At 41.3% G+C, this 19663-nt stretch overlaps 1 protein-coding gene across 49 annotated transcripts in view; it reads right to left on the bottom strand.

Moving 5' to 3' along the window:
• Window positions 1–19663, bottom strand: part of RIMS2 (regulating synaptic membrane exocytosis 2) — a 911223-nt gene that overhangs the window by 134403 nt on the left and 757157 nt on the right. For 35 of the 49 annotated variants that reach the window (XM_073632100.1, XM_073632110.1, XM_073632087.1 and 32 more), the window contains 2 exons: window positions 16180–16352; window positions 10531–10833 (listed from right to left, as the gene is read on the bottom strand). In XM_073632100.1, coding sequence (XP_073488201.1) covers window positions 10531–10833; window positions 16180–16352 — 476 coding nt within the window. The remainder of the gene's footprint in view (window positions 1–10530; window positions 10834–16179; window positions 16353–19663) is intronic. The other 14 variants (XM_073632103.1, XM_073632104.1, XM_073632106.1 and 11 more) reach the window with 1 other exon arrangement.

Raw genomic sequence — 19663 nt, 5'->3', positions numbered from 1 at the left:
GATGACTGCCAGCCACGAGCGAGCGCGAGAGGCAGAACAGGGACGTGTGTGTGTAAGGGGCCGCATTTCAGGAGCCCAGAATGCACCTGGTCAGCCATCACTGCTTAGTAGAGCTGCACGATTCTGGACAAAATGAGAATCACGATTTTTTTGCTTAGAATAAAAAGATCACGATTCTCGCGGAGTAAAATCTTTCACATTATACAAAAAAAATTGGGCTAACTTTACTGGTTAGTTTTTTTTTAAATTCATTAAACTGTAATTTTTTTCCCAAAAAATTGCATTTGAATGACTGCTGCGCAAATACAGTGTGACATAAAATATTGCAACAACCCAACAACCACCATTTTATTCTCTAGGGTCTCTACTAAAAAAAAAAAAAATATATATATATATAAAAATATATATATAAAATGTTTGGGGGTTCTAAGTAATTTGATTTTAACTTGAAACCAACAAATGTCAGAAAAATGTTTCGTGTTTAAGTGGTTAAGCTTCCCTCATTTACACACCAAGTGTATTCCTTTAATTTAAAGGCCAAATCGTTACAATGTTTATACTTAAGTTCCACTGCTAAAAAATGTTGTGATTCTTGGCAGACTGCCTGTTTTTTTTTTTTTCCCTTTCTTTTGACGGCTGTCGGCTTCAGCAGAGCAGAGAGAAGTCTCTGCATAGAAAGAATCAGGAAATACTTTGTCAAGATCGCAAGGGAGGAAAAATCACAATAACGATTCTTAACGATTAATCGTGCAGCTCTACTGCTTAGTATATATACACAAGGCGTACAGCATAGACATTCTCTGTTAATGGATTTAAGAGACAGAAGCTTTATGGAGAATGTGATACAATCTTTACTTATTGTCAGTTAAGAAGAAAGTCTTGTCCTTTCTCAGAATCCATCTCAAGTAGAAAACTGAGACCTTGTCTAACATGACACTTCCATCTGTCAGCTCTGCAGAATCACGCTTTAAAATGAGAAAATCAATAGAAAGTGCTGGTGAGAGTCTTCCGCTACAGATTGGAAATACCACACAACCAGTGAAAGACTACATGACTAGTTGGCACACGTGCATTATGAGCATGTGGGACACAATACTGGTGTATGTTCTGCTTAAAGTGACACTAAACGATATCCTTTTTCTCCAATAATATTCAATACTCATCGACTAATTAATGGCCTTGTATTCTTTTTATTTTTTGCCTCCTTTTAATGTCTGTAATCTCTGTGAGCTCCCAAAGCGCTCCTTTTCCCCCTTACTTTTGTTTGATTGAAGTGAGCAGTGCATGTTAGTTGTGGTCATGTGCACTGCTCTATGCACACTACAGATACTCCCGCCGCCCCGCGTGTGCTGGGTCCGATGCTCCAGCCGACCACGTGCTTACATTGCTCCTGATTGGTGGGTGATGAGTGAGCGGCTTTTCTGGGACACATCAACACTCAGCCATTTTTCAATTGTGCATTGCAGCCAGCAGCAGCCGCTTGTGCAATCTCTTCAGTAGTGGGATTTCCCCATCCCCCTCCTGGACCCCCGGGAAACCTGCGGCTCCCAGTCCCAGGAACCCCCCTTCTCCCGGCCAGCCGGTCACCACCACCCCCCCATATAAAGTTTAGAGCATTGTAGAGCTGCAGGGATGAATAGTCCCTTCCTCTCCCAGCTATTCCTCTGCTCAAACCTGGGCCGCCTTCATTCGATAAAATCTCCCGGTCTTCCCACCCGGTGCCCCCCCTCACATGCACCAGACTGACCCTAACACCTGGGGGGCCCCAGGGTGGGGAAAGTGGCCAGAAAGCCCCCCCCCCGGTGTTCCCCACTCCCTGGTTGTGTGCTGAGCTCTCACCATCTTCTCTTCTCACTCTGCTCACCATATTTCCTGCCTGGCTGGGAGGACAGCCTGGGTTAGCACCTGGTGTGGAGGGCGGGGTGATGATCCTTATTGCCCCTTATCTTTTACCCCTCTTGCTCCACTGGTGGTGGTGGGTCCCCTTGCTTACAACAGAGGGGCCAGCCAATAACCCAGACGTAACGCTGTTAGTACAGATTAGTAAGGGCTCCTGGTTACATGCGTACATGATTTGGCCAAGGAAACGGGTTCCTACATTCACAGTCGGAGTCTCTAATTGGCTGCCCACAGCCTTTTATTATTGGTTGAATCTGAGATAGCTGTTTGACTACCGTAGTCAAACAGCTATCTCAGACTCAACCAATAATAAAAAGCTGCTGGGCTGCGGGCAGCCAATCAGAGGCTAAGGCTGTGAATTAACGAGGAGCCCTTAATAATCTGTTGCAGCACAGCAGCCAGCCAAAAAAGCCTACGTAAATGACATAGGGGTTAATGGCTGGCTACTTTGCTGTGACAGGATATTAAAGGCTCCAGTCCTCTCCATTCACAGCTTGAGCCCCCATCCCCACCATGGCTCCAGGTGAGGAGGTAGGAAAGAAGGGACACCCACCCCCGGGTGTCTCTTCTTTAATTCCTCCTATCTTACTTTGGGGTTATTATTGGCTGCCTGCTCTGCTGTATATAAGGGCGCCTCATTATTTACAGACCGAGCCTCTGGTTGGCTGCCTGCAGCCTTTTTTTATTGGTTGAATCTCAAAGTTATCTCTTTGACTAATGTATATCAAAGAGATATCTCAGATTCAATCAACAATAAAAGGCTGCGGGAAACCAATCAGAGGCTCAGGCTGTGAATGTAGGAACCCGTTTCCTTGGCCAAATCATGTACGCAGCAGAAGAGCAGACATAACAGTCCCTGGGCCCCCATTCTTAGGTAAGGACCACCAGTATAATATATATTCTTCCCTTATTATATTAATTAAATAATAATAAATATATAGTATATTTATTAAATAAACTACAAAGGCCACATACTGTATATATGTATGAATAATCGTTAAAATGTACCATAAGGTGTTTAATACTGTACTTGTGGAAGGGACGCAGGACGTGCTAAAAGTCCACGGGTTAGGGGGCGCAAATTACTTGCCTTGCCCCAGGTGCTGACAACCCACGCTACACCACTACCCCCACTTTAATTGTCTGCTGCCTGCAAGAGCATAGGTACTGCCAAAATCTAGGTAGTCTATCCTAGGTAGGCTAGGAGAAAATGGAAGCTTGGTTCCATTGTACCACCACTAGGAAATTCGATGAGAAGGGGAGGCCAGGTTAAAGGAAACCTGTACTGAGAAGACTACTATTGCTGAACTCTTTATTAAAATGATAGCGGCCTGGCTGTCAAGCTGGTTGAATGAACTGCAATACTTCATGACTCACAGACCAAGAACAAAAAGGCAAATGAGGAGTTCAGGCCCGTCTGACTTTGCTGCTTGCATGCTTGTTCTAGGCTAGAAACTCAGAAAGTAAGTCAAAGGCAGCTAGGAAAGTTGCTATTTTCATAAGAAAATAAAACTGAAAGATTGAGAATCAATGAAATCTGTGGAAAAGTACCGGTGTTGTGGAAAATGCCTCTACTGCTAAATTTTATTAAAAAAATTATAACTTAATAAAGTTTAAAATTGTATCCATGTAAGATTCTGCCTAATTTCAAATAATGACTCTCCTTGAAAGCTGAGACTGGGACTTTCTTCTGCAGCTCATCACTGCCTTCTTTCCAACTCTCACAACTCGGCCTTGCAATAAAAGTGGTCATATGACCAATGACAAAAGAAAGTAAAAAATATATTTATTTTTCAATTTGTTTTACTGCAAAAATGTACCAAATATTAATAATGCATTCCACCACATTGTCATTCGTCGTTGTGAACTGTAGGGCTCTCATGTACTTTAAGAATTTCAGATTTCTAAGTTGGTGCAAGTAAATTACTTTCATTTGTAATAATTTTGCCCAACACAAACTTTATTGAATCAAAATTAAACAACTTCCTTCCACAAGCCAGATCAAACTTATTGATTCTCTACCAACGAATATCCTGTGCAGAGCTATTTAATGACTGTCAAGTGGGACCCCTCCAGACCTTTTGCCATTCCCTTACTATCTCATGTTGATTCTGACGGGGTTAATCTGGTATTCTGCAACTTTTTCCCTCATTTCTCTTGTTTTTATAGAATATGTGAACAATAGCAAACGGTTCAGGACAAGTATGAGGTAAGGCAGCCAGATTTCCATGGTAACCAGGCTTCAGGGAACTGCACCAGTGTTCATCTGTCACTTTATATCAATGAAAGGCACCATTGTTTTTAAATTATTATGACTACAATGCTCAAGACTTCACTTATCCCTAATACACTGTATAGGATTCATTTACCAACATAATACTGTAACTGTCCAAGGTTATTAAGACAACAGAGAGCATCATGGTCTAAGGGCGGCAATACACGGATCGAAATTTGGTCGGTTCAGCCTCCAAACCTCTAATCCTGTTCTGGAGATAGTTTTGACTTTTCCCTCCTTTTCTCTCCCAGGGACAGTAGTTACCAGGACAAACAGAGAGTAAATCTTTCTAGCGGGGACTTAAATAAACCAGACAGGGGAGTAACCCATCACCACTATTTACAACTTAAATAAAAAAAAAAAAAAAAAAAAAGCTTGGACTTTAGATACACTTTAACACAGGTATGCTCAACCCGTGGCCTGTGGGCCAAATGTGGCCTGCTAAATCTTCTTATGTGGTACAGGACCTCAGACCTATGGTAATCTACACAGCCTCCTTCGGGTGCATGCTGCTCTACTGAATGATTGCTGGTCCTCCATAATCCCGGCAGTTGTCATACACAAGCCACTTTTGCGGTCGGCTCCCCGCTTTTCTCCTTCTTTCCTAACACATGGACACGGGGAGAGCCAAGTAGATTACATCTAGAGGTATCCATACAGGGGCTCTGAAGGTGGATTCTCACAGTTGTGTGATGAGCTTGGTGTCATTCTGGGAGTATGTGAGTGCATTATGTGTCATTTTATCTTTGCTTAATAAAGAAGTTTATTGTCCTACTAGGGCATTCACTTCCCTGACTGTTGTTTTTTGTTTAGATTGCACACGGTCCTTAGTTTGGCAATTCAAGGGATGCCTGCAAAGACCCATATATAATGAAGGCCGAACACTGGTTCTGTTTTCTGGCTGGTCACACCTGAGCGTGAGACTGTGAACAATGGTGACCTGGTTAATAGGAAATGTGATTTTTGTGATTGTGTCTAAACAGTGGTTAAACATCCAATGACAATTGTTCCCACGGAAAGTGATGATCCTGATTGTTGTTTAAAATCTTCAATAATCCTATTCAAAATAAAATATGTGAAATTCTGACTTATTTTATTTTATTGTGGCCCGCGACCGGTTACCAAACCCCTAATTGGCCCTCGCTCTACAAAGGGTTGAGCATCCCTGCTTTAACACATGGCTATGGATTCATAAAGAACAGGAAAATATTATCTGAAATCCCAAGCTGTCCTACTCACTACATGCTGTAATTCTTGTAGCTACTATAGTAGTAATCAATTCTTGGTAGACTTATCTTATAACAGTTTCGTTGCAACTGATGTATGTCCATCTTGTCAGCCAACTTGTCAGCTTTACACAAAATGTGTAACTTCAAAAGGCAGACTGTCAACTAACGGTGAAGTGGACGCAATCAGATGTTATTGCCCCCTATCCCACTGTGTTTCCTGGGCTCTGCTCATTTTCACATGCAAACCTGGCACTGGCAACGAACATCCTTTCACTGATCTAACCTCCCTAGAAAGAACCCAGAAGAAAAGTGTATTACATCACTTCCAGGTTTTCCTGTCACTTTCCCCAGCTGCTGTGGCCAAGGAAAAAGCTAATAGAGGGCAATCTGCTCATACAAACTTATAAATGTTGGGGGGCCTATGTACAAAAACCCACGCGGCCCTTCACTTGCCTTTATCTGGCCGTTGGGGCACTATTTGTTCCACTGATACAAGACACTATTCCTATGGGGACGCGAACAATGGGGCCAAATTCCTGCCTCTGACATCAACAACGGAGCACTATTTCTCCCACTGACACCAACAATGGAGCACTATTTCTCCCACTGACACCAACAATGGAGCACTATTTCTCCCACTGACACCAACAATGGAGCACTATTTCTCCCACCGACACCAACAATGGAGCACTATTTCTCCCACTGACACCAACAGTGGAGCACTATTTCTCCCACTGACACCAACAATGGAGCACTATTTCTCCCACTGACACCAACAATGGAGCACTATTTCTCCCACTGACACCAACAATGGAGCACTATTTCTCCCACTGACACCAACAATGGAGCACTATTTCTCCCACTGACACCAACAATGGAGCACTATTTCTCCCACTGACACCAACAATGGAGCACTATTTCTCCCACTGACACCAACAGTGGAGCACTATTTCTCCCACCGACACCAACAATGGAGCACTATTTCTTCCACCGACACCAACAATGGAGCACTATTTCTCCCACTGACACCAACAATGGAGCACTATTTCTCCCACTGACACCAACAATGGAGCACTATTTCTCCCACTGACACCAACAATGGAGCACTATTTGTCCGTCTAATACCAATGACAGGGCACTGTTTACTCCCACTGATGCCAATACATTTCCAGCCCCTTAAAGTCTAAGGGACAGTAAACAGGTCCTTTGTTTAGAAAGTTTGGAGATCCTTGTTCTAAACCAAATGATACACTCTGATAACATCAGGTTATCCTTTCCTATTCACAAAAACTCTTCTCTCTCTGATATTACTATCAGAAGTAAGAATCTGTATCTCACCTCATATATTGATTTTATTATTTGTAAAAAAGCAATAACTTAAACTATACAAAATATGCACATGTTGCACAATACATAAAAACCTGCGTAATCTCCCAAGGATCTGTATAATCTGCCTGGCAGCACGTGGGTGGTAATGGTAATTACGTTGTTTTAATGGTGTATTCAGAATTGGTTTGAACAATCCTGAAAGCTTAATGTACTTGGCTGACGAGGAAACACAGGAAAGTGCAGCACATCTGTGTTACTTTGTCACCAGTTTGCCACAGAAAACTCCTCAGGTCCCCTCCTACAGCCGGAAAATGGGCCAAATATAAGTAATATCTCTATGGAAATTTAGAGCCATGCTGCTCTGCAGAACTGTGCTGTCTCCGTCACAAAATGGGTCAGCATTTGTCAAGGGAAGGGCCTTCACTCAACGGAAATCTAGTTCTTGACAATATAATTAATAGTTCCGCATCTGTTCTAATGGGAAGGAGGAGTCCAATAAGTGCAGGAAACATTTTATTGTTTGTTAAATATGACCTGCCGCTGCGTTTACTACCCATTGTACATTGTGTGGGCTATATGTCAACGTCATAAGCTCAAAAGTGAAATAATGAATCAAACAAATACTAAGAAGAATATAAATGCCATGGTGTATCAAGTTTGACTGACAGGAAGGAAGCAGGGCTGTTTCCTAGATTGCGCTGCAAATGTTTCTCTTTAATATGCTTAAGGTAGCTTATTTTATTCATTTATGCAGCGCTGTCATGCTCTGTAGAGTTTTATATAATATATAAGTATATTCAGCCGTCACATCAGTCCCTGTGCAGCTTACACTCTTATCTCCCCATCATTAGTGTGAGGTGCTATATCCGCACATGCATGCTACAGGCCAATTTGGGAAAATGCTGATAAACCTGTCAATGTGTTTTTGAATTGTGGGATGAAACCAAGACACCTAAGTCACACCATAGTCATTTTCACAAAGTCTGTAACAGTGCATATATTAATTGTTAACAATGGCACGTTTTGCATGTCAAAGTGGACATGAACTCAAAAAGCAGTCCAAAAAAAAAAAAACAGTAGAGGTCAAAGAACTAATCACCAGTTTTGCCAGTGGTTTCCCTAGTGCTGATTGTTTAAAAAACAGCAGAGGAAAAAGAACTAGCCACCAATATTGTCTGTGGTTTCCCTAGTGCTGACCTCTTCCCCATTACTGACTTGCTATGCCTTGCTTAGGCTGTGTCTTTGTGTGGAGGCTGCCATCTTGGTAGAGGCAGGGCTTTATTTCCTGCTTTCAGCAAGAACAATGAGCAGCACAGAGACATCATAGTAGATACTTTCCATATGTGATGTTCGAAGGTGCTAGCTCATTCTATTCACAGTCATTTCCTACTGAACTGGTAAGAGCCAATGGCTGTGCTTTGTAGAGAAGGAACAGGCATAAAAACCACTGTAACTTCATACACCTTGTATTTTACATGTGTCCAACACCGCATGAATGTAGCATGAGATTTCACACTGCAGTGCAGATATACACTTATGAGACTAGGAATGCCTAGGCACACTGACATACACTATATTGCCAAAAGTATTGGGACACCTGCCTTTTCATGCACATGAACTTTAATGGCATCCCAGTCTTATGCCCCGTACACACGGTCGGATTTTCCGACGGAAAATGTGTGATAGGACCTTGTTGTCGGAAATTCCGACCGTGTGTAGGCTCCATCACACATTTTCCATCGGATTTTGCGACACACAAAGTTTGCGAGCAGGCTATAAAATTTTCCGACAACAAAATCTGTTGTCGGAATTTCCGATCGTGTGTACACAAATCCGACACACAAAGTGCCACGCATGCTCAGAATAAATAAAGAGATGAAAGCTATTGGCTACTGCCCCGTTTATAGTCCTGACGTACGTGTTTTACGTCACCGCGTTCAGAATGATCGGATTTTCCGACAACTTTGTGTGACCGTGTGTATGCAAGACAAGTTTGAGCCAACATCCGTCGAAAAAAATCCTAGGATTTTGTTGTCGGAATGTCCGATCAATGTCCGATCGTGTGTACGGGGCATAAGTCTGTAGGGTTTAATATTGAGTTGGCCCATCCTTTGCAGCTATAACAGCTTCAACTCTTCTGGGAAGGCTGTCCACAAGGTTTCCAGAAGCACATTAGTGAGGTCAAGCATGGCTCACAGTCTCCGCTCTAATTCATTCCAAAGGTGTTCTATTGGGTTGAGTTCAGGACTCTGTGCAGGCCAGTCAAGTTCCTCCACCCCAAACTTGCTTATCCACACTATGTGTATATGTAAAAGTATTGGGCCACCCCTCCAAATCATTTAGTGGAGGGGGGATTCATGGTATGAGTTTTTTTTTTCAGGGGTTGGGCTTGGCCCCTTAGTTCCAGTGAAGGGAACTCTTAAGGTGTCAGCATACAAAAACATTTTGGACAATTTCATGCTCCCAACTTTGTGGGAACAGTTTGGAAATGGCCCCTTCCTGTTCGAACATGACTGCGCACCAGAGCACAAAGCAAGGTCCATAAAGACATGGATGAGAACAATAAAAAAAAGAAAAGTCCATGAATCTATCCCATAGTTTGTAGACGCTATAAATTTTGTGCAAACCAATCAATGTACGCTTATTGCTATTTTTTTTTTTACCAAAATGATGTAGAATAATACATATTGGCTTAAACTGGTGAATCAATTTGTTTTTTTCTATATATTTTTTTTGGATATGTATTATAGCAGAAAGTAAAAAATATATATATATTTTTTTTCAAAATTGTCAGTTTTTTTTTTTGTTTAAAATAAAAATCGCAGAGGTGATCAAATACCACCAAAAGAAAGCTCTCAATGTCGGAAAGAAAGGACATCAATTTTGTTTGGGTACAAAGTTGCATGACTGCGCAATTGTCAGATAAAGCGACGCAGTGCCATATCGCAAAAAATGGCCTGGTCATTAAGGGGGTAAATCCTTCCGGGGCTGAAGTGGTTAATACTTGCTTACTTTCTAGTGATAAGACAACAATATACTGTGTTTGATTTTAATATTATTAGGAATTTATTGGTAAGGTGAAACAGAACCCTGGCAACTCAATAAAGTTATGAATGGTACAGTATGAATTTGTGTTGTGAGAGGTGACATGGTATCTGCATGGAGTCTGTGCATTCTCCTTGTTTTGTATGTTTCTTCAAGATGTTCGGTTCTGGTAATTTACAACTGACTAAACTGATCCTAGAGTAAAGCCGGCCATGCATAGATTGAAATTCAACCAGTTCAGCTGAATTTCGATCCATGTATGGACAGGCTGGTTGTACACAAGCCAATCTATCAATAGAGTGTATTTATCTATACAAGAGACTGGAGGTGTACATTGGCAGTGGAATACAGTCAGGACAGGCCCACTTTCAAACTTTTGAAATGTTTGGTGTGGTAAGGTGGACCTAGTAAATAGAGGAAGACTTAGATAAAGCTTTAGTGTTGTAAACTGCTGAAACAAAGCAGTGGTAGTCCACCAGTGGCTCAACAGTAAGGTGGCGTACAGCTACTTCTGATAAGGCTCCCAGTGTGAGCAGCTCATTACCTGTCTAAACACCTGCTGTGTTATAACAATCCAAAAATATGACTTTGCACCTTATGGGTGCTTTCACCCAGAAAAGCTGTGAAAGACACTAAGGAACATCTGTATAAACACAGTTTTAGCGATATATATACAAATTTATGCTCTACTGGAATAATGGTGACACACAAGGAACTAGCTAAGAAGGAATACCCTAAGAAGCCAGCGTTTACCTGATGTCATTTTCTGACAACCTCCTGGGCAGACTATCCTTGCGATCATCTGTTGGGTCATGTTGCTCCTCAGGTTTCTCATCATGTAGGCTCTCTTCATCTAATGACCCCTTGCTTTGCCTCTTGGTGCAATTTTCACTGACCTCCTGCAACTCCTCTGCTACCTTCTCACTATTCCCCTCATGTGTGACTTCCTCCTCCTCCTCCTCCTCCTCTTCATTCTCCTCTGGGAATGCCAGGTGGTTCTCCCCTCCCTGCCCTGCCTCAAATCTATCTGATCTCTCTTGTATTTCTCTCAGTCTCCTAACAAGCCCCACAGCCAAGAAAAGAAGCATGCAAACCGAAAAGAAAAAAAAAAAGGTTGGTTAGCATCAGCAACATGCACAAAGAAAAAACATGCAGAAGAAAAACATTAAACAGAAAAATAAACTGAAACATGGAATAATGGAAAATCATGTTTAGAAATGTTGAGCCTCTTGTATAAGTAGTGTGGTTATGCATAGTAACTTAGCTGATCTAACCCCGTCTGCTGTATCCGATTCTAGATGATCTGCATGATGTCACCCGATTTTGCTCCAGCTTTACCATTTATAACATCTCCATATTCTTAGGCCCCTTTCACACAGGGCACGTCCAGTTTGATGGACTCCACTTTGCTCAGCGCGGGATCGCTCCGCTGATGCCCGCTGAGCAGGCGGATGACAAGTCTGTCTCTTCTCAATGTGCAGGGACGGACCTGTCAGAGCCCCGCTGTCCTCTATGGGAGATCGGATGAAAACGGATCCGCCTGTCGCTCCATAGAGGTGAATAGAGCGTCCGATCAGTTCCGCCTGAAAAAAGGACAGGCGAATTTGATCGGACAGCATGTGTGAAATGGACCTTATAGTTAAAGCGTTTGTTACCCCAACACTTCATATTCCTGATATGTGCCTGCTGTACCATGTACTTGTATGAGAAAATATCCTGTTCTCTTTTGTATTGCTTCCTTTGTGTGAAATCCCTGGTGTTCCTGCCAGTCCCTCTGCTTTCTTATTAATAACTGACCACAGTAAGCAGGGGAGCACAGTGCGGTCATTTCTCTAGCCTGCTCTCCTCCAATAATCAGACTTGTCCTGACACGCCCCCGCTGCACACCCATTCACTGGGGAGTTCAGTGTGCTGGTGCTTCTCCTCCCCCAGCTCTTATGCAGCTGAGAAAAGAGGGAATGTGATCACTTATAAAAAAGGTATTTATAAAACGGTTTTGCCTTTCATTTCAATTTTAAACTGAATGAGTTGTTTTACAAGGTGGTCGTTTACAATCACTGTAAGGATAAGTTCACCTGTTTTAAAAAAAAATAAAAATGCACATCTTTGTGCAGGTAAGAAAATGTGCATTTATTATATTTTTTACTAGAAGTCTGGAAAGCAGGACTCCTGCAGAGACAGTGTATCTGTCTGCTCGTACCTTGTATGGGAAGGCAGATAAATACTGACAGGAGGAGACAATGAACTAAATAGAGTGTTCATTGGGAACTACAAGCCACCAGCAGCAAAGGCTGTGGGTACTCTTAGTTTCCCATTCACAGAATCTGTGAATAAATGACGCAGCTGGGCGCTTTTTTTTTATAAATGGTGACAGCGAGCGGGGTGGGGGGGTGTTGTGTGAGGAGTCTTAAGGTGGACTCTGATCTAAAGGAGCACTGATAGGGTCCCTGATATAAGATGGATGAAGATTCTGATGGGGGAGGGAAATCCTAATGCCGCGTACACACAAGCGGACTTTACGGCAGACTTTGTCCGGCGGACGGGATTTCGTCGGACAATTCGATTGTGTGTGGGCTCCAGCGGACTTTGTTTGCTCAAAAGTTGGACGGACTTAGATTTGAAACATGTTTTAAATCTATCCGACGGACTCGAGTCCGGTCGAAAAGTCCGCTTGTCTGTATGCTAGTTCGATGGACAAAAAGTCACGCTAGGGCAGCTATTGGCTACTGGCTATGAACTTCCTTGTTTAAGTCCGGTCGTACGTCATCACGTACGAATTCGACGAACTTTGGTGGATTGTGTGTAGGCAAAGTCCGTTCATTCTGAAAGTCCGTCATAAAGTCGGTCGAAAAGTCCGCCGGTCAAAGTCTGCCGTAAAGTCCGCTTGTGTGTACGCGGCATTAGGTGGACTCTGATATAACAGGGGACTACTATGGTGGACTCTGATGGGAACCCTGATGCAAGGTAGAACTCTGGTCTAAGGGTGAACCCTGATGTAAGAAGGGCTCTGATGGGGTCCCTGATGTAAAGAGAGCTCTGATGTAACGAGGGATTTTGCTTGGTATTATTGAGGTTCTTTATCTTTTGTTTTGAACCATATGGTGCTGATTCCGAAATGGATCCAAGTAAAACACATTCATTCATTTATTATTCATTGTTTTATAAAACTGATTTTTTTTTACGCCCACAAATGTTTGTAAAATATACAATGTGACCATTGAACCTAAATGTTTGGAGACCCCTACCTTAGGGGATCTGAAAAGATTTTTTTCACTATTGCGCAAGGGTTATTTAATTTCCTCTAGATCTGGTGAGTTTAGGATTCTGTGAATGCAGGTTTTTCATTTTTTCTTTTCTATTGGTAGAAGTTGATTTGTCTTTTTTCCAACTTGACTAACTGTATGTTCTTTGTTTGCCTTTTTATAAATGTGGCATTTTTCAATTCTATGTGGCAATAAAAGTAGGTGAAAAGTGGTTAGCAAGCGGGTAACCAAGTATTAATCGCTCCAAAACAACTTATGTGGTCAGATATTGGACCACTAATTACCAGCTTTTATTGTAAACTAGTAAGCTTAAAGGGTTAATTGGATATATCTAGTAATTATAACAGATTCTCATTTTAAACATCACACAAAATTGAACCACTTGACCTCCAGATAATTTTACCCCCTTCATGACTAGAGCATTTTTTGCTATTCGGCACTGCCTTAATTTAACTGGCAATTGCACGATCGTGCAACACTGTACGCAAGTGCAATGTATGCCATCTTTTTAACACAAATAGAGCTTTCTTTTGGTGGTATTTGATCACCACTGGGTTTTTTATTTTTTGAGATATAAATGAAAAAAGACAGAAAATTAAAAAAAACAAAAAAAACCCAATATTTTTTATTTTCTGCTATAAAACATATTCAATAAAAATTTAAAAAATCGAATTTCTTCTCCAAAATGTATTCTGCTACATGCCTTTGGTTAAAAAAAAAATAAGTGTATATTATTAGGTTTGCGTGAAAGTTATAGCATCATCTGGTATACATATTGGAATTTTTTTTTATTTTTTATTCTAGTACTGGCGTTTATGCGCCCCCTACCTGGAAGTGCTGGATCACATATCAGATACGTGATCCAGTGTAGAGAGGCTGCTTTGCCGCCATACTTGTAAGTGAGCCGGTCGGCAAGTGGTTAATCGGAAGATTTGTACTATCCTTTAAAATACTTAACTTAAGTAAGTTGAACTGTATTTTTGTGCTAGACTCAAAAGTGGATAAATGAACTGTTTTTGGTGAATTAAATATTCACTTCAGTATGTTTCAAGTAGTTGGCAAGATGATACCTTAACTTTTGAAAAGTACCAATTTACACAGATTACCACCACTTACTGACTGTGCACTGTACTTTTACTGCTAGCGGCAGCGCAGAATCACGTTTATATATGTGATCCTGCATTTCCGGGTAGGAGGCACGCTCGCACTTCCACCCAGCCATGCTATCACTGGCTCCAACACATGCTGATCACCGGTTCCCTGTCAATAGTTTAGGCCAGGACCCGCTGATCATCAGAGCAAGTGAAAGGAGAGAGCTTTGTGTACGTAAACAAGACAAAGCTCTCTTCTGACACATGGCGATGTGCTGGTTTTAGTTTCCCTGCAAAGCAGGGAATAAAACCAGCACATCCCTTAGTAAAAACACCTCACAGTACACACAGTAAACATAGTAAGGCACTGATTAAATCCTTCAATTGCCCCAGATGTTAACCCCTTCCCAGCCAGTGTCATTAGTACAGTGTCAGTGTACATTAGATGTCAGTGGCAGTTAGTCAGTTCTCACTAAGTGTCAGATTGCCCGCTATCCCACTGTAAGTCGCTGATAACCATTACTTATAAAAAAAATACATAAAAGTTTCAATATATATACCATAGTTTGTAGACGCTATAACTTTCACGCAAACCAATTAATATACACTTATTGGGACTTTTTTTTAAACCAAAGACATAGAGCAAATTACATTTTGGCCAAAATGTATGAAGAAATTTGATTTTCAACATTTTTTTTATTGGATATGTTTTCAAAATATATGCTCTCCTTTTGTTTAAAGTGCAAAAAATAAAAAAAACCCAGTGGTGATCAAATATCACCAAAAGAAAGCTCTTTTTGTGGGAAAAAAATAAAAACATTTTGTTTGCAAACAGCATTGCATGACCGTGCAATCACCAGTTAAAATAGCACAGTGCCAAATAGCAAAAAATGGCCTGGTCATGAAGAGGTTAAAATCTTCCCGAGCTGAAGTGGTTAATGCCACATCAGATGGAAATATTACATTTTGATTCCAACTTATTATAATATAATTTGATGCTTACATTTTTGATTATTAAAGTAAAAAAGCACAGGTTCACAATATTGCCACATGCGGCCCACAGCAGGGGTCCGGTGCGTCCCCGTTCACCGTTTCAGGTGCAATTTCAGCCCGAATTTTTGGGCTGCACATGGACCTGAAACGGACCAAAAAACGCACAGGACCCCTCTGCAAATTTGCACCGAAGCCGCAGCGGAGATATGTGAACCGGCTCCACAATCTCCTACCATGCGAATTGGATGTGGGAAAACACACATCCAATTTGCAAAGGTGTGAACCCAGCCTTACAGTCTTGGAAATAAGGTCCCTTTCACACATGCAATCTGCCTGTAACTTTTTTCACCTGTGATTACTAGGATCAAAACCAACAGCAATGCAGCCCTATGGGTGGGTAGATGTAAGCAGACACTTTTCAGATATTTATTTGTAAAAAATTTGGAAAACCATTTATCGTTTTCCTTCCGCTTCACAATTATGTGCCACTTTGTGTTGGTCTATCACATAAAATACATTTACGTTTTTGGTTGTAACATGACGAAAATGTGGAAAAATCCAAGGGGTGTGAATACTTTTTCAAGGCACTGTATCTGCCACCTCTAGGTCTATTGAGGTCCATTAGAAGGAGCAGAACTTCTTAAGCCTGTATGCAGGTTGCTCAAAGTGGCAACCAAAACTCCCATTAGGATCTGTGTTCAACATTTACAAACTGGAGTTGATTGGTACTTTAATAACTTCAACAAAGCTTGCTGAAAATTATCCAAATGCTTTGCTGTTCAAACTGGTCCTATATAAGTCAAAGCTTGTGTCAAACAGGCCTAACAAAGGATTTTTGTTATCTCTGGAGGCAGGCTTCAAATGACTTTATTAAAAGTTGATTAGAACTATTCAGTAAGGCAGTGGAAATAACAGCCAAACAAATTTAGGATTACTGTAGCCAGATAAGTGAAAGACCAGTTCTGATTGGTTGCTGCTGTTTTCTCTCTTTGGTTCACCAAGAAGGACATCACACATTGTACTGCATGCTGTATAAAGTAAGTATAACGGCTCACCTTATTTTCTTGTTCCCTCGCGGCCTCTCAGACTGGACAGACATGTAGCTTGTACTGCTGAAGCGAGAAGCACTGCTTGTCCTGGAAACGGCGGACACATCGCTCACATCGCTGTCTGATGATTTGTTGGAAACATTGTCTGAACCCCTCTGTGGATCCCGACCGGACCGGTACTGAAAAGACACAGCAAAGGAATCACTCACTCGGCAGCATGCTGCTTCTCAAGTCAAAGAACTGTGTAGTCTTTTGGTGTGTGAAATTGAAAAGGCCCATCCAGATCTTAATTGCACAGGAAAATCTGTCGAGTGAATTTAAATAGCTGCACTATCACACTTTCCAAGCATTAGGTGCATTACCGTACAGGAGGAAACCTAAGTGCAATTCAATTACAAGCATGGACAGGTTCACAATGCCTAGATCGGGGTTCAGCCACAGGATGGGTATTGCGGAGAGAAGTATGGAAACATCATTTATATATTTACAATTACAGTTGTGGGATTCCTTACCTGGAAAACCATTACCCAAAATATTTCTAAATGTCTTAACCACTTAAGGCCCGCCCTATAGCAGTTTTACTGCTACAGGGTGGCACCTCTGCGCCAGGTCACGTTTTTGGGTAGGGGGCACGCATGTGTGCCGCCAGCAGCTCGCTCCTACTGAGATTGCACACAGCGGGAGCTTATTGGTGGGTACCGTGGACTCAATGTTCAGTGGAACCCGCCGATCATCCTGCAGAGAGACAGAATGGTGGTCTGCCTATGTAAACAAGAAAGATCACCGTTTTTGACAAAAGGGAAGGCATGGATCCAGGATCCTGTGTAAAAGCACCTCCTACAGTGTAGTAAAACACAGGTTAGGCACACAGATACCCCCTTGATCGCCGCTGATGTTAACCCCTTCCCAGCCAGTGTTATTAGTACAGTGACAGTGCATATTTTTAGCACTGATCACTCTATTAGTGTCACTGGTCCACAAAAAGTGTCAAAAGTGTCAGTTAGTGTCCGCCACAATATTGCAGTCCTGCTATAAGTTGCTGATTGCCGCCATTACTGTCCAGCGAATTGGATAGAAACAGACAAGCAGTCTCTTTCCATCCGACAGCCCCAGAGGGGAGAGCGGGGCTGTGTCCGTGTTTGCTCTGCATATCGGAGACGACACAGACCTGTCATCCGTCTGCTCAGTGGGGATCAGCGCAGAGATCACCCCGGCTGAGTTGGCGGATTCCGCTTGGACGCATCCGCTCCATCTGAAAGGGGCCAAAAACCTAGAAGCTGATTGGTCACTATACACAACTGCTCCAGATACTATGTGCACCAGTTTTAGTAAATCCCCCTCCTATGCAGGCCATACATGGGTCGAATTATGAAAAAAAAATATTTAGAAAATCTGAAATTTCGTGTGTTATGTGATTTGATGGTGCCACCGTTGATTTTGAAATATGACCAACCTCATGTTTCGTGGCTGGGAATCTTCTTTTCCTTCCAGGTCACAGCACATGAGCTTTTCTTTTTCGATTATATTTCTTGTACTTTCTCCCATCATTGATTAGAAAGTAGTTTTTCCAAAAATGTCCAACATGCCCCACTCAAATTCGATGGCCACGCAATAATCGGCCATTGCTGCAGCCCACTAATGGTGCGAAATTTGAACGAAAATTCTTAGTAACATTTTGCGAAAGAAAATTTTTTGGAATTCGAGCCATGTATGGCCTGCTTTAGTCTTGCGCAGTTGTACAGGCTCCTCTCCAGTAATTAAATTGCTTGCTCTGATTTTATTTCACACTGTAAGCCCCTCACAGTATTCAATAAAATCTGCAGAAAGTCAGACAGAACTGACCCTTATTTTCTGGATGGACAACATCCAGCATCATTGAGGCTTTTCCTCTCCAGCCTCTCTGTTCCTTGGACCACCCCTGTCAATCACTGGATTTCAGTTCTTTCAGTCTCTTAATTACATGTGAACGTTACCTAGTTACATCTGGTGTAAAAATGTAATAAGAGTGTTGTCTATACATAAAATCTTATAAACTCAGGTTTATAGACCTAAATATAGATCTCCACAAACCAGGGAAAGGATCCGACATCCACATTCCCAGCACCTATATTGAACAGCAGCTTGTACAGTATATAGCCGATGGTACTGAAAAGAACCCAATAAATGTCACTCTATCAGCTCAGCAACTTTAGGATATAAGCAATCTTTTTTTTTTTTTTAACAATAGATTTTTATTGAAGGGATTTTCTTAACAATACAGATTGACATCGTCACGATAATAATTGTGACTAACTTCTTTGCAACAGTTCTTAAGAATATTCTTATACAAATAGAGTAACTGATAGTCTGTACCAGCCTACCCCTATTGGGTTCAAACTATAGGCATGGATAGGCCATCAATTGCGTTATTTAGTTGAATACAGAAAATTGTAAGGAAAACAAAAAAAGCAAAACAAAATATATATATATATATATATATATATATATATATATATATATATATATATATATATATATATATATATATATATATATATAAATATATATATATATATATATATATACACATACATACACACAAACATATATATATATATATATATATATATATATATACACATACATTTAAATTAACTGAACAAAACTTGTTGCATAGGTTAATAAACACACCTCAGATGTAGTATATCATCAGTATGTAGATGTAGTATATCATCCAGGACCCACTTTATTAACCTATGCAACAGGATATAAGCAATCTTGATACACCAATCTCTCTAAGCTTTTTAGCTAAAGATCCATAAAAAGCATGTATACTTAAATATATATCGATTATATATTGTCCAGTGGGAGTCAATTCAGGAAATGAATAATAGGGGATGCTTCCCAAATACTGTATATTCAACAAAGTGTACACAGCATTTGCACAGATTTTGAAGTTATCTGTGAGTACACAAATGAATAGGAGCCTACAAATATATAGGCCGGGGTTGCCAAACTTTCTTCAGTCTCTTACAGCTTATACCATGTGGATATACTTTCATAAATACAGCAAACCACAGCTTGGATTATACAGGTATGTATAAGGATCTGAACACTGTTTTCATACAGACCATCGCACTACAGAATCAGAATGGTCAGGGGTGGGTAGTGGGGTTCCCCAGGGTTCTGTGCTGGGACCAATCCTATTTAATTTGTTCATAAACGACCTGGAGGATGGGATAAACAGTTCAATCTCTGTATTTGCAGACGATACTAAGCTAAGAAGGGCAATAACTTCTCCGCAGGATGTGGAAATCTTGCAAAAAGATCTGAACAAATGAATGGGGTGGGCGACTACATGGCAAATGAGGTTCAATGTAGAAAAATGTAAAATAATGCATTTAAGTGGCAAAAATATAAATGCAATCTATACACTGGGGGGAGAACATCTGGGGGAATCTAGGATGGAAAAGGACCTGGGGGTCCTAGTAGATGATAGGCTCAGCAATGG

This window comes from Aquarana catesbeiana, linkage group LG05 (genome assembly GCF_042186555.1).
Source record: "Aquarana catesbeiana isolate 2022-GZ linkage group LG05, ASM4218655v1, whole genome shotgun sequence".
Taxonomy (NCBI): domain Eukaryota; kingdom Metazoa; phylum Chordata; class Amphibia; order Anura; family Ranidae; genus Aquarana; species Aquarana catesbeiana.
The sequence above is the reverse complement of the archived record's forward strand: the minus strand, read 5'-3'. Positions and strand labels throughout refer to the sequence as shown.